General features: G+C 37.3%; 1 protein-coding gene across 1 annotated transcript in view; it reads right to left on the bottom strand.

Moving 5' to 3' along the window:
* The window catches only part of TBC1D16 (TBC1 domain family member 16), a 419175-nt gene that overhangs the window by 101746 nt on the left and 303048 nt on the right, over positions 1–14381 (bottom strand). The window contains exon 10 of the mRNA XM_090408622.1: positions 10115–10276. Coding sequence (XP_090264748.1) covers positions 10115–10276 — 162 coding nt within the window. The remainder of the gene's footprint in view (positions 1–10114; positions 10277–14381) is intronic.

The following is a 14381-nucleotide window of genomic DNA, read 5'->3' as shown; positions in this document are numbered from 1 at the left end:
TAGCCCGACGTATCACTTAGCCAAAAATTTAGCAGCAACACTCAAGGAGTTGGTAGGTCACCCCTTCTATATCAAAAACACACAACACTTCATAAACATCATCAAAGACATTACATTAGAAAAAGAGGATTTATTAGTCAGTTTTGACGTCTCTGCCCTCTTTACTAATGTTCCAATCAATGACACAATCCTTTTCCAACAAAACAAATTCCTTCCAGATATCACGGCGCTTTTTGCGCATGTATTACGGTCGGGTTATTTAGTATGACAAAACGGCTTCTACTTACAAAAAGAAGGCACAGCCATGGCTTGCCATTATCCCCCCCTATTGCTATCTTTTACATAGAACATTTTGAGCAACTTGCTCTAGATTCCTCCCCTCTAAAACCCAAAGTCTGGCTTAGATACGTTGACGATGTTTTCACGATCTGGTCCCATGGCCGCCAGACATTACACACATTCCTTAGCCACCTAAACAAACAACACAAACAGTTCACAATTGAAACTGAAAAACACAACACACTTCCGTTTCTAGATACACTTGTCACACGTCTTCCCTTGGGCAATCTTTCCTTCACTGTTTACCGAAAACCAACACATACGGGACAATATATACACATAAACTCCTACCACCACCCAACACAAAAACTAGGTGTCATCAACACGCTAAAAAACAGAGCTCAGCCGATTTGTTCCAGTGAACAGGCACTGAAAGACAAGTTTAAAATTATCAGTAATAACCTACAAAAAAACGGATACAGCCAAAATACTATAAACGAAATTCTCTACAAAACCACAATAAAAAACAAGGACAAACCAGACTACAGTAAAACTATAACCATTCCCTACATTAAAGGAATATCAGACAAAACAAACAGAGTACTACAAAAGTACAACCTCAAAGCCACCTTTAAACCTCCTGCAAAATTAAAAAACTTACTCAACTCATCCAAAGACCCACTCCCTCCACTAGCTCACCCTGGAGTATACCGAATTTACTGTACTTGCAACATACCATATATAGGAGAAACAGGATGCACTATTCCTATTAGACAAAATGAACATAAACGACACATTAAATATAATAATTATGGTGAAGCTGGCCTTTCTGATCATGCCCTGAATACCCTACACAGAATTGACTGGAAAACCACCAGCTGTCTACATCACACTAGAACATGGTATGAATGAAAATTCAAGGAAGCCTGCGAAATTATCAGCAACCACCCCAATCTGAACAATGATGGCTTAAAAATCCCAAACATATGGAAGGCATATATTCGACCTTCTTCACCAAGAACAACAGGACTATTAACAGGACTGTAGAAAATCCAGTATTGTAAATCAAAAATAGAAATTGTAATACTAAAAATAGGACACCAATTGTTTCTGAAAGAAAACCATCTAAAAGAATGTTTATTTCATTGTAAAAATAGAATTTAGCTTGATGTAAAAAAATTTTTTTTATTTTATTTATTTTTTTATTATTATTTTTTTTTTATTTATTTATTTTTTTATTCACCAGAGGTCACACCCGTAGAATAACATGTGATCAAATCATTGTTCCTCTAGCTTACAGTTTATGATGTAACTCAGCTTGTTCTATATACTTATGTACGCTCCAGATGATGATCTTGATGTGAAGATTGAAACGTCGGGATAATAAAAAAGTTTTTTTAACACGGTTGTAAATTCCATAAAATTTTTAAAATGAATGCTGATCACCGTGTAACCCTAAAAGAAAGGATGTGAAACGTTACTTCACTCCCCTAACCCAAACAGATCCGATGGTTCTATGTCTTTCCTCCTTGTGGGAGATAGTACTCTATAAATCAGCAAATCTTTCCTAACTTGTAATTTAAAGACACATATATATTTATATACAGGGTGTTCGGGATAAATTTGACAGTTTCGTAAGGAAAAAGAAAATCTTCTTTGTATCTATTAAATTTAATGAATTGACAAAAAAACATTACAGGCAGAGTTAATTACAATACTATCAACAAGATTTACTCAAAATAACCACCATTAGCATCGATCACAGCTTCAATTCTGCTTCGGAACCTCGAACAAGCTGATGCTACAGTCTCCCTGGGAAGGGCCGCAAAAACTGTTTTAATTTTATCCATTAACTGGGCTTTTGTATTACTGGAAGTGCGATTGGTGTCTTTTTCAACTGCGCCCCATACAAAATAATCCATGGGGTTAAGGTCTGGGGAGTTTGGAGGCCAAACATTTGGACTGGTGAAGTCGTAGAAATTTTCAGACAACCATTTTTGACTTTTCCCAGAGGTGTGGCAAGGGGCCGAATCCTGCTGCCATACATACGGCCTACCATTGGCTACCCTTGTTATCCAGGGCTTGACTACAGTTAGCAACTCCACGAACAAAGCCCGAATTCCAATGCCAGGGTTCTTCAACACCTGTTCCTGCAGATTTGCGAGGAATTCTGCTGTACGAACGCAATCAGATCGTCTGCTAGGGATCTTTCTTCTTGCTACATCCTCGTAGTCACCATTGCAAGTCTCTAGTTCATGCCTGATTGTTTTTACTGTATTCAGGGAGCATTGGGCAGCAGTCGTAATATCCTTATTTTGATGGCGGGCACGAATCATCATGATACAAGTTATTCTCTTCCATGATTCAGGTGGGTTCCAGCTATCCATCCTTTCTGACATCTTGTATATGAATGAAGAAGGGTCCAAACTTTTAAATGAAGAGAAGTGTGTGTTAATACATGTAACTTACGGAAAAATATAATTAATTATAAATATGTCAAATTTATCCCGAACACCCTGTATAATAAAAAAAAAAAAAGTAAATTAATTTAGAAAATTTAACCTTAGATACTACTTAGGTGACGCTTTGTGAATATAACAGTTATTGTTTAATTAGCCTTTGTACCTGCTGATGATGCCTGTGATGCTCAGGCGAAAATTCTACGAATAAAGAATAATTTACGTGAGTTAATTCCGTTATTATAATAGTAAGTAATATGTCTACTCACGATATTTCCTTACTGAAACTTATATCGAGACTTCATGGAGAGTCTACTTCCAAATGATGCACCAGATACGGCAAGTATTAGTTAAGAAGGCGAATTGCATTAACAGAATAATATTCCTAAAGTGCTGTAAGTTGGCTCAGGTTATTCCTACTTGCTGTAAACTAAAAAAGTTTTTAAGTCTCAAAGAGCCCATCGGATTTATTTAAAGGCCAGTAGGTCACTGTTAAATTATCAGCTACAAGAAGCAAAGAAATCTCTTGTCCCTTTGAACAAAGAAATAGCAGATATCAAGAATGCTATATAACCAGTATTAGAGACTGAAAATGTTAACACGATTTTACGCATTTCATCGACGTCACACCAAAAGGTTTTTAATGTTTACCATGATAGATTAAAATGCAAGTCTTATTCACTGGTGAACCACCCTAAATCCAGCAATATTGTCAGTGATACAGATAGAGTAGTGATTAATGTGTCCAGCCACCTGCTAACAGACAGCGAACAATTTGTTCTGTCAAAAGGTCATAATTTTGCCATTTCTCCGAATAAGGTAACCATAATAGATTTTTTCCATAGCATAGACAGAGGTATTCGATCCTTACCCCAAAAAAAACAGCCAACAGGACAAGATTTGAGTGCAAAAATTCTTTTTAGCACAAGCCTCCTTGGCCAAACCTATCGTACGCTGAACAAAAAGCACTGAAATCGCTAAAAAATAACAAGAACCTAATTATTACAAAAGCTGACAAAGGGAAGGCTGTAGTCATTCAAGACAGAAGAGAATATGAGAGAAAAATGTCACTGTTACTCCGTGAATATTTGACTTATAGGCCACTTACTTCAGCTCCTACCGGTAGTCAAATAAAATAGGCTTAATGCTCTTATAGAAAAAATATAGATATGGAATGAAGATAAAAAGAAAACACTAAAGACCTCCTTCGAGTGCCCACTGAGATTATATGGTCTTCCAAAAGTACATAAGCCATAAGACCTGTTGTAGACCGTATAGGTTGTCCCACTTACAAAATATCAAAATTTCTGTCAAATTTACTCGCTTCTTCAACTAAAAGAACTGCTACGTATATAAGAAATTCTACATATATAAGATTTCAGAAATAAAATTTCTGATCTGCATCTAAACGATTCAGAGATTATGATTAGTCTAGATGTTGTTTCGCTATTTATGAATCGTTGGCAGACAGCATTGAATTACTACACCAAGAATTTCCTCTAGACAGTCAAATTATTTGAATTTGTAATAAAGTCCAGTTATTTTTCCTTCAAAAACCAGTTATACCAACAAACTGAAGGAACAGGAATGGGTAGTGCAATATCTCCTGCTATTGCCAACTACTTCATGGAGCACTTCGAACAACATATCTTTCACAATATTATACCCTGACCTAACCGTTGGTTCAGATGTGTGGACGACATTTTTGTCATATGGAAGAGCATTACGGAAGAATTACAATAGTTTCTCTCAAAAATAAATGCACTTCATCCAAGGATCCAGTTCACCCTAGAAGTAGAAGTAAATAAGCAGTTAGCCTTTCTAGACCTCTTAATTCTTCGCCAACCAGAAGGTAACTTACAATTCACAGTCTATAGGAAGGAGAGTCATACAGGATATCCAGTTATACCAACAAATCGAAGGAACAGCAATGGGTAGTCCAATATCTCCTGCTATTGCCAACTACTTCATGGAGCACTTCGAACAAAGTATCTTTGACATAATTACACCCAGACGATACGGGATGAAGATTAAAATACAGACCAGTACATCCATGCTGAATCACATCACCATCTCAGTCAAAAGGCAGGTACCATAAAAACACTAGTTCATAGAACCCACTCCTTTTGTTCTTCAGAAGAACTATTACAAAAAGAATTACAATATATTAATTCCTCCTTCATATCCAATGGTTATAAGAATTCCTTCATAAAAAGAGCTTTAAGTAGTCATGCTCCAGCATCCTCTTCAAATACAGAAGAACCTACGAGTATACCTATCCCCTATGTACAAGGTGTTAGCAAACGCATAGCTAAAGTATTAAAACCACTAAATATATGTGTGGCCTTTCGACCTGTCGGAAAAATCTCCACATTCCTCATGTCTCCAAAGGACAAGCTCCCACATCTCAGCTATCCAGGTGTCAACCAGATTCCCTCCCCATGTGGGTTATCATATTTCAGACAAACAGGAAGATCTGCTCTGATCCGGTTAGAAGAACACAAGTCGTACATTCAGTACCTTGAACCTGAACAGTCTGGACTTGCAGAGCATGCCATCAATACCAGACATAGAGTTCAGTGGAACAAGACAAAAGTCATCCACAAAAGTCAGTTCCTAATGGAACGGCTTTACAAAGAAACATGTGAAACGTTACTTCACTCTCCTAACCTAAGCAGAGCCGATGGTCTACGTGTTTCCCCCTTGTGGGAGATAGTACTCTATAAATCAGCAAATCTTTATTAACTTGTAATTGTATACACATATATATATTTATATATGTATATTAAAAAAAAAAAAATTTTTTTTTTTTTTTAAATAAATTTAGGAAATTTAACCGTAGCTACTTGGATACTTAACTACTGATGATGCCTGTGATACTCAGGCAAAAATTCTATGAATAAAGAATAATTTACGTGAGTTAATTCCGTTATTATAATAGTAAGTAATATGTCTACTCATGGTATTTCCTTACAAACTATATTCATTGTGTTTTGCCAATGCCTTCTGTCTACATTCTCTATTATCAACTAAATATTTCATCCTGTTGGCAATATTTCACACTACTTCTTCAAACAATCCATCCCCTAAAATTGGGTGAAGTCTCCTAATTAGGGATTATGGAGAATTGATACAGCTGGCATGCCACTCATCGGCTACATCTCTTAAGGGCAAGTATATATGCCAGTACATCTGTGTTAACAAGACTGGATTGCCTGTTTTGAAGGATGGAAAAAAAAAAAAAACAGATTTTCCTGGAGGAAAAGCCCTCCACCTCTGTAGGAGACTGGCTAACTCACCATTTGATTGAAAACACCTGATAAAGGTTCCTCACATCATGGACAGGATTCAAATCTGGGTCTTTCCAAGCAAAGGGCTTTCTATACCAACTGAGCTATGGAGGCTCTATCCCACATTATATAGCCCCAAATCTCTCTCTCTCTCTCTACATCCTGTCCTCCTGTACTTCTATTCTTTCTGACTTCAATTCTTCTGCTAATATTAATTATTATTATTATTATTATTATTAAACAAGACATCATGGAGTCAAAGACTCATCTGGGAGGTCCTTTTATCACACACACATCTCATCATACCGTGTCTTAAACACACTCAAACTCCTTGCAGACACCACACTCTCAGGCAAGGCATTCCAATCATTCACAACTCTGCACGAAAAAAACCTGCCTCTCACTCCACTCTTTATACAGTTTCCAGGAATGACCTCTGGTTCTCCCCTGATCTCCCACTATTCTCTGTAGAACTTCTCCACCATTGATCTTATAACAACTCCTTACCAACTTGTAGGTCTCTATCATATCTCTCCTCATCCTGCTCTCCACCAGACTCTGCAAATTACATCTTCTCAATCTCTCCTCATACTCAACATTTCAGAGGTCAGAAACTACCTTAGTCAGTCGCCTTTGGACCCTTTCCAACATCTCTTCATCCTTCTGAAAACCCGGTGACCGAATCTGGGAACAATAGTCCATGTGTGGCCTAATCAAAGCCTTATACAATGGAACAAGAATCTCCCTACTTCTACACGTCAGTGTCCTCCGCATCATTCCCAGAAGACTTTGTGTTGTCTTCACAATTTTGGCGATGTGTCACCTAAATTTTAGATCCTTATCCACTATCACACCCAGATCTCTTATTTCCTCTACCTCCAACAATATATTCTCACCAAGCATAAATTCTGCATCCCATCTTTGGTTTTCAAATTTTAAAACCTTACATTTTGCAACATTGAACTCACATCCCCATTTGCTTGCCCAACCAGTCAATTTATTCAAGTCTTCTTGCAAGGCCACAACATCTTCACTACTCTTTATGGTTTGCATCATCTGCAAACAACTGTTAAATTAGTAATGGCCCTAAAACAGACCCCTGAGGCACTCCACTAGTGACTTTCCTTTTCCTGGATATCGCACCCCATACACAACTTGTTGATACCTATCAGATAGCCAGTCTCCAATCCAATGCACTAATCTAATATCCAACCCCATCTGCTCTAGTTTGACTGTCAACTTATCATGAGGTACTCTATCAAAAGCTTTTGCGAAATCCAAGTATATTACTGTGTATCCTTCTCCTCTGTCCAAGGAAGCAGTCACTTTATTGTAATAAGTAAGTAGATTACAAAAACATGACCTCCCTTTAGCAAATCCATGCTGTCCATCAAAGATAATACCATTGTTGTCAGCCCAACTCTGGATCCTAGTTCTCACAAGCTTCTCCAACAACTTAACCACAACACCTGACACAGAGATAGGCCTATAGTTTGATGCTAGAGTTCGATCACCTCCTTTATGAAGTGGCACAATCTTGCCCTTCTTCCACTCTTTAGGAACTTGACCAAGTGCGAGACTCATATTAAAAAAATATGTCAAGGCAGGTGTCAACTCTCTGGCACATTCCTTCAGAATACGTGGTGATATATTATCAAGTCCCACAGCCTTATTTATATCTAGTTTACTCAACTCCCCAAACACCTCTTGCTCACTTACAGTCAGTCTCTCCTCCCCATCATCAACTGCTCTCTATCTCTCCATGAAGTCACATTCACAAGATTGAAAGATCTTTATGAACTGCTCATTAAATATCTCCACCACACATTCTGCAACAGCTGTCTTTATACCATTTCCTCCAATCAATGTCATCCTTCCATAATCATTCTTTTGCTAGCTACATATCGAAAGAACTCCCTAGGATTCTTTTTAGCCTCATTAGCTAACTGTTGTTCATACCTCTCTTTAGCTACTCTCACCAACCAAGTCACCCTCCTTGCCTGATCTTTGTAGACCTCATGAAATTGGTTACTTCCACTTCTCTTATGCTGCCTCCACAATGCCCTTTTTCTCTGTATCGCATGCTTAATCTCTTTATTCATCCATCTCACACCTACCCTATTTAACCTCCTCACCCATGGTATACATTTAGACATTGCATCTACTAAATAATTTTTAAAAATCTCCCAAGCTGCATTGATCTCTTTTCCAGCTAACTCCTCATTCCATGCTACACCTGCAAGCTATCTCCTGAGCTCTTCATAATCACCCCCCTTGTAGTTCCACATATACCTTTTTTTCACAGGGGTCCTTGCACTGCTGGCAACCACCCAGGTAATCACCTCATGGTCACTTTCACCAATTGATGGATGATTTGACACCTCATTTATAATTACATCCTCCGATGAGATGACCAAATCCAAGACCCTTAATCCTCATGTGCCTTCTGTTAAATACTGTCTGAGGTAGTTATCCCTCAAAAACTCAAGAAACTCATTTTCTTTACTTGCAGTTGCTATCTCTTCATTCCAGTCTATATTGCCATAATTAAAATCACCCATAATGATCACCCTTTTCTTATTTGCTTGGCTTATTTGACTATACATTTCACTATCACCACCATCCACATCACCAGGTCTATAACAACATCCCACCAAGTATTTGATTCTATTCACCTCTATCTCGCACCATACTGCCTCAAAACCACTGGCCCTATTTCCCACTTGCATCTCTACCTTGTATGGACATAACTCTTGCTCTATCATCAATAGCACTCCTCCTCTCTTTTTACCCCTTCTATCCTCACAAAACACATCATACCTTTCCATCTCTATTCCTGTCAGGACGTCGTCCTCATCTAACCATGTCTCACTTATTTCGACAATCTTTGGGTGCACAGACGCAATTAGTGCAACCATTTCATCTGTCTTGTTTCTTATACTTCTAGCATTTGTATACAAACACAACAGCTCATTTCTGGATCTACAGCTAGTTCCACTGATACCACCCACTCGATGTGATCTCTCCATGCTGGACTGGGGCCATTTCCCATTCTGCTTCTTCATTTCAGAACCCTTTTCAATTCCAACTGTTTTCTCTTGATCCCTGATTATCCCATTCCTTTCCTGCCTACACATGCTCTCACCTCCTCTTGGAGCATCCACCTTTCTCATGCTGTGTAACCCTGTCCACCCTGAGCCTCCCCGTTTCCCTGCTCCTCTTGCACACCCATTCTCTCATTTTCTATACTCATACCACTCACTTCCCCATTCATTTCCACTTCTTCAATCTCTCCTGTCTTACTCTCCTGCTCTTCCACATCACTCCCCCTCTCGATCTGATTCATTCTGTCTATTTCCATCCTTCTCTTTCAAACGTGCACTCGCGACACAATCGGTACTAACACTTTCTGTCATCAATTTCATATTTGCATTCATCAGTTCCTCGTTCAGGTCACACTTCGCACACACCCTTCTTCCATCCGCACTAAACATCCACAAATCATTTATGTAATCGAAGGAATACATATAACACACTTAACGAAACGACTGAAATCTAAATTAAAATCATGGAATGACAATGCGCAGCCATTTTTTTTTTCTTTCTCTCTGCAGGTTACTAGGTCTAATAATAACGATTTCGTAACTTAGTTGAGGCAAGAAAAATCACCCACACTAATAATACCGGTAGCGTACAATTGTTCTTGCTGGACCATACCGGTGCCAGCAAGATAATGTTCCTTGTCACATTATGAATCACTCTAAACAGTGCTTTCAGGTGTTAGAATGACCACTGAATTTAACAGATTTTAATCACACAATGTTTGGATTATATGGATCGAGATCTGTGTTTGAATCCTCCAAACACTCATAGGTTTATAGGAATCAATCCTATATACAGTGTAATGTTCAAAGTTTTTATAGAGTTTGCATCATGCAATGTAGTGGCAGTACTGGCATCAAAAAGGAGATCTGTGAACTATTAGGAGAGTTGTCATAATATTTTCATTGGACTGGGTGTATAATCTTTTATGTCCTAATGGAATGTGCCTTTTTTTTTTTTCATGAATTATATTTTCTTAGCTACCTTTTTTAGCTGGAATTCTTCTTCAATTTGTCCATCTTCATTCATAAATTCCTGCCATGTCTGTTCATCAACAGTGCTATATACTCCTTCCTCAGGATGACACTCAGCAGCAGTAACTTCTGGGCAACACACAGAAAACTGGCGATAAGGGCAATTTTCATTCTGCTGAAAAAAAAAAGTTTTTATGTTTATTACAATACCGTAAAAGATGTGTATAGTCCATTCTCATTGTAGTAAGCACCATTACATCAAATGCATTCAAAATAAAAAGTGATTAGCTAGAAAGTCTTGACAAAAGCCTCATAGATATAATGTTAATCAAAAGGAAAATGTACGAAAAATGTATTACAGTAAACTATCTAACATAATAAACTTTTCCTGTAGTCCCTACAAGTTTGCTATAGTGAAAAGCTATTGCATATGCATATATGCACAGGTTAAGTTGGAAGCAGAAAAGAGAGAAAAACTTTCATTAACATTTAAAATTAAAAAGACAATCTCCTAGTTAATGCAGGTGAAAACATTTAACAGTGCTTGTTTGAGTGCTCTAAAAAGATTTATTGAGATTTTAATGTTTAAACAGCGAGTATTTATTGCAAAATAATAGAAAAAAATCATAAAAGATAAAAAAAGGGAAAAATAAAGAAAAAAGAAAAGGTACAGAGTACTAAAAGAGTTAAAGATTTAACATCAGAACCATCAGCAATTCTAGCAAGTTTAGACATTTATTATTATTTATTATTATTTGACACTTCCAGGGAGTCCAAGGACTCATCGAGAGAGGGCACCTGCTCTACAACTCTGTCTCCACCATTCAATCACCAACTGACCACAACTACACCAACAACATCTACCGCCGACCACCACTGGTATTTCCACAGATAATCACAAACATCCATGCCCATGGCGGGATTCAAACCCGCAGCCTTTGGACTGGAGAACGGATATGCTAACCACTCGGCCAAACATAGTTCGCTGTAAAACATTTTCATCATAAGACATTTTGCATTAATTTTTGAAAATAATCAATGGATGATAAAGTGTATTATAAAATCATTAAAAAGGCAAATATTTATTAAGGTGAATGTCAGTGATACATAACATTATAAAATCATTTAAAAATTGTGCAAATTGAAAGAGATGCTGTGTAAATAATTAACTTTTTGCTGTGAATCATCAATAATCAACAAATCCATCAGTAACATTGCTCATTGGAAGAAATGCTAATGCTGTGAAGCATTTAATTTTTGTGTTGAATTCAGCATCTGTTTGATAGCATAACTTCACACCAATGGCAACAATTTTGTGAAAAAGATTTTGTGCCATATGAAATAAACAACTTGTTATAATTGTTTATTTCATATGGAACATGGAATGTACAGACACTTGGATGTCAGGAAAACTAGAATTACTTCATGAGGAAATGAAGAGATATCGGTACGATATACTAGGACTGGCTGAGTTGCGATGGACATCAGCAGGAAAGATAAATAGATGCGAAGTCATATAGTCATGGCATGACACCCAGCATGAAGCAGGATTTGATTTTCTTCTTAACAAAAAAGCCAGAAAGGCACTGTTAGGAAAAAAAACGGTCAATGAATGAATCATAGCAGCAAGATTTCAAGCAAAACCATTTAATATATCAATAGTCCTGATATATGCACCCACATCTGAGAGCACAGATGAGGATATTGACTTATTTTACAAAGATCTGACAGAGATAACAGAAACAATACCAAAGCAAGCTGTGCTAATTATTGAAGGAGATTGAAATGCCAAAGTTGGAATATATAATGATGGTTGGAAAAGAGTCATGGGAAAATATGGTTTTGGAGAAAGAAACGAAGGAGGTGAAAAAATGTTAGAATTTGCTGTGGACCACGAGTTGAGGATTTATAACAAAGATTCCAGCAAAAGGAGTATAGAAAATTGACATAGCGATCAAATGTTGGGAAAACCAAGAACATGATTGATATGATTATGATTAAAAGAAGATGGATAACATCAGTACAGCAGTGTTGAAGGAGCAGATATAGATTTGGATCATAGTTTAGTGATTGCAAACATCAAGTTGAAATTAAAAAGAAAATATAAATCCAATCTTCAGAAACGAAGAGATACAGCAAGAATAAGTGAAGCAGAAATAGAAGAAGGTACAGAACAATGTTAGAGGAGAAACTTTAAAGTGTGGACAAAGAAAAAAATTCAAATTTAAGAGTGAAAAGGGGTAATGAAGGCAATAGAAGATGCAGTAGAAGAAACAGTATCAGAAGAAGAGATCAAGAAGAAATGGATTAGACAAGAAACACTGAACTTAGTACAGGAGAAAAGAATGTTGAAGATAAGAAGGGATACATCAGAACATATAGAGGAACAATATAGAAGTGTAATGAGGTGAAAAAAAGCAGTCAGCCAGATAAGATGAAATGGTTAGAAGCCCAATGCAATAATATAGAACAGTACCATGGAGAGCATAAAACTAGAAGGTGGCAACCAAAACAGACCACCGTTAAAGACGAAAAAGGCAAAGTATTGAAGAACAAAGATAAAATTGTACAGCGCTGGGCAGGATACTGTATATGAAAAAAAAAAAAAAAAGATTTCGATAGCGTTGGGAAACTGACTGAAGAATTGAAGCACCATCAGGTAACAAGTATCATATGGAATCGCTTGATTGGTATCATGGACCTTGTTGATCTGGACGACGTCCGAGCAGGCATGTCAGCTGTTGATTGTATAGGCATTAGTTAACAATCGTGTTTTTTCTTTATGGTCAGAGCATCAACACTCATCTGACTGATCCTCCTCCTTTATCCAGGCTTGGGACTGGCATGAGACCCCTAAGGATTCCATTGCAGCTTTTTGCTTTGCTTCCTGGCAATTCAGAATTAACTTATTAGCTTTATCAGAATTCAGTGCCTTTAGGGCTTACGTTCATCATCAGATCCTGAAACATTAATGGTTGACTTTGAGAAAGCAACTATCAATGCATTTTCTAAAATATTTACGTCAACAACTATAACAGGTTGTTAATTTCATATGGCACAAAATCTTTATTGCAAAATTGTTGCCATTGGTTTGAAGTTATGCTATCAAACAGATGTTGAATTCAACACAAAAATTAAATGCTTCACAGCATTAGAATTACTTCCAAGAGCAATGTTACTGATGGATTTGTTGAATTGACAATTCACAGCAAAAAGTTAATTATTTACGCAGCATCTCTTTCAATTTGCACAATTTTTAAATGATTTCATTATGTTATGTATCACTGACATTCACCTTAATAAAGATTTGCCTTTTTAATGATTTTATAATACCGTTTATCATCCACTGATTATTTACAAAAATTAGTGCAAAATGTCTTACGACATATATGTTTACGGCAAAAACGTTTGCGCCGAATTTTCCTACAACCCATATTGACAATATACTCATCATTCTGGTCAGGAACAACTGAAAAATTAAGAGGATTTCAAAAATTACCTTAACAGCTTATATTCTACCATCGAATTCACACTTGAAAATGAAACCTACAGAACATTATTATTATTATTATTATTCAGGCCTCCATGGAGTCAAAAGACTCATCGTGGGAGTCTTTTGACTCCATCCTTTCTAAGAAACACAAGTCTATCAAGACTCATTCAGGGAGTTCCGTCGTAGGAAACACAATCTATCAAGACTCATCGAGGGGAGTTCCCCCCCCTAAGAAACACAAAGTCTATCATACCACTCCTTAAATGCATTGACCGTTCTCAATCTCACCACTCCATCAGGCAATGCATTCCATGGTTCAACCACCCTCCATGCAAAGCAAAGAAACCACTCCTCACCCACTTTCTCACAGTTTCCTTTCATAACTTCCAGGGATGGCCCCTTGTCATGACTCCTTCCTGTTGTTCAACCAAGCGAAGGAACTCCCAGGTGTCAACCCTGTAACCACCTCTCAATAGTTTAAAAGTCTCTATCATATCACCTCTCCTTCTTCTATCCACCAAACTCTGCAGTCCACACTCTCTCAGCCGATCCTCATAACCAACATTGTACAGTCCTGACACCATCTTTGTACCCTTTCCACAGTTAATTTATTCCCTTCAAATCCTGGGGACCGGATCCGAGAACAATAGTCTAAGTGTGGTCTGATCAGTCTTATACAACGGAATGATAACTATTTTATCTCTGCAGATCAGTATCCTTCTCATTATTGCAGCAATCTTCTGTGTTAACTTCACTACCTTTGCAATATGTCCCCTAAATTTCA

This window comes from Typopeltis vanoorti, chromosome 18, assembly GCF_054136105.1.
Source record: "Typopeltis vanoorti isolate ZY-2024b chromosome 18, IOZ_Tvanoo_1.0, whole genome shotgun sequence".
Lineage (NCBI taxonomy): Eukaryota > Metazoa > Arthropoda > Arachnida > Uropygi > Thelyphonidae > Typopeltis > Typopeltis vanoorti.
Note: the sequence above shows the minus strand (reverse complement) of the source record. Positions and strands in the feature narration are given on the sequence as shown.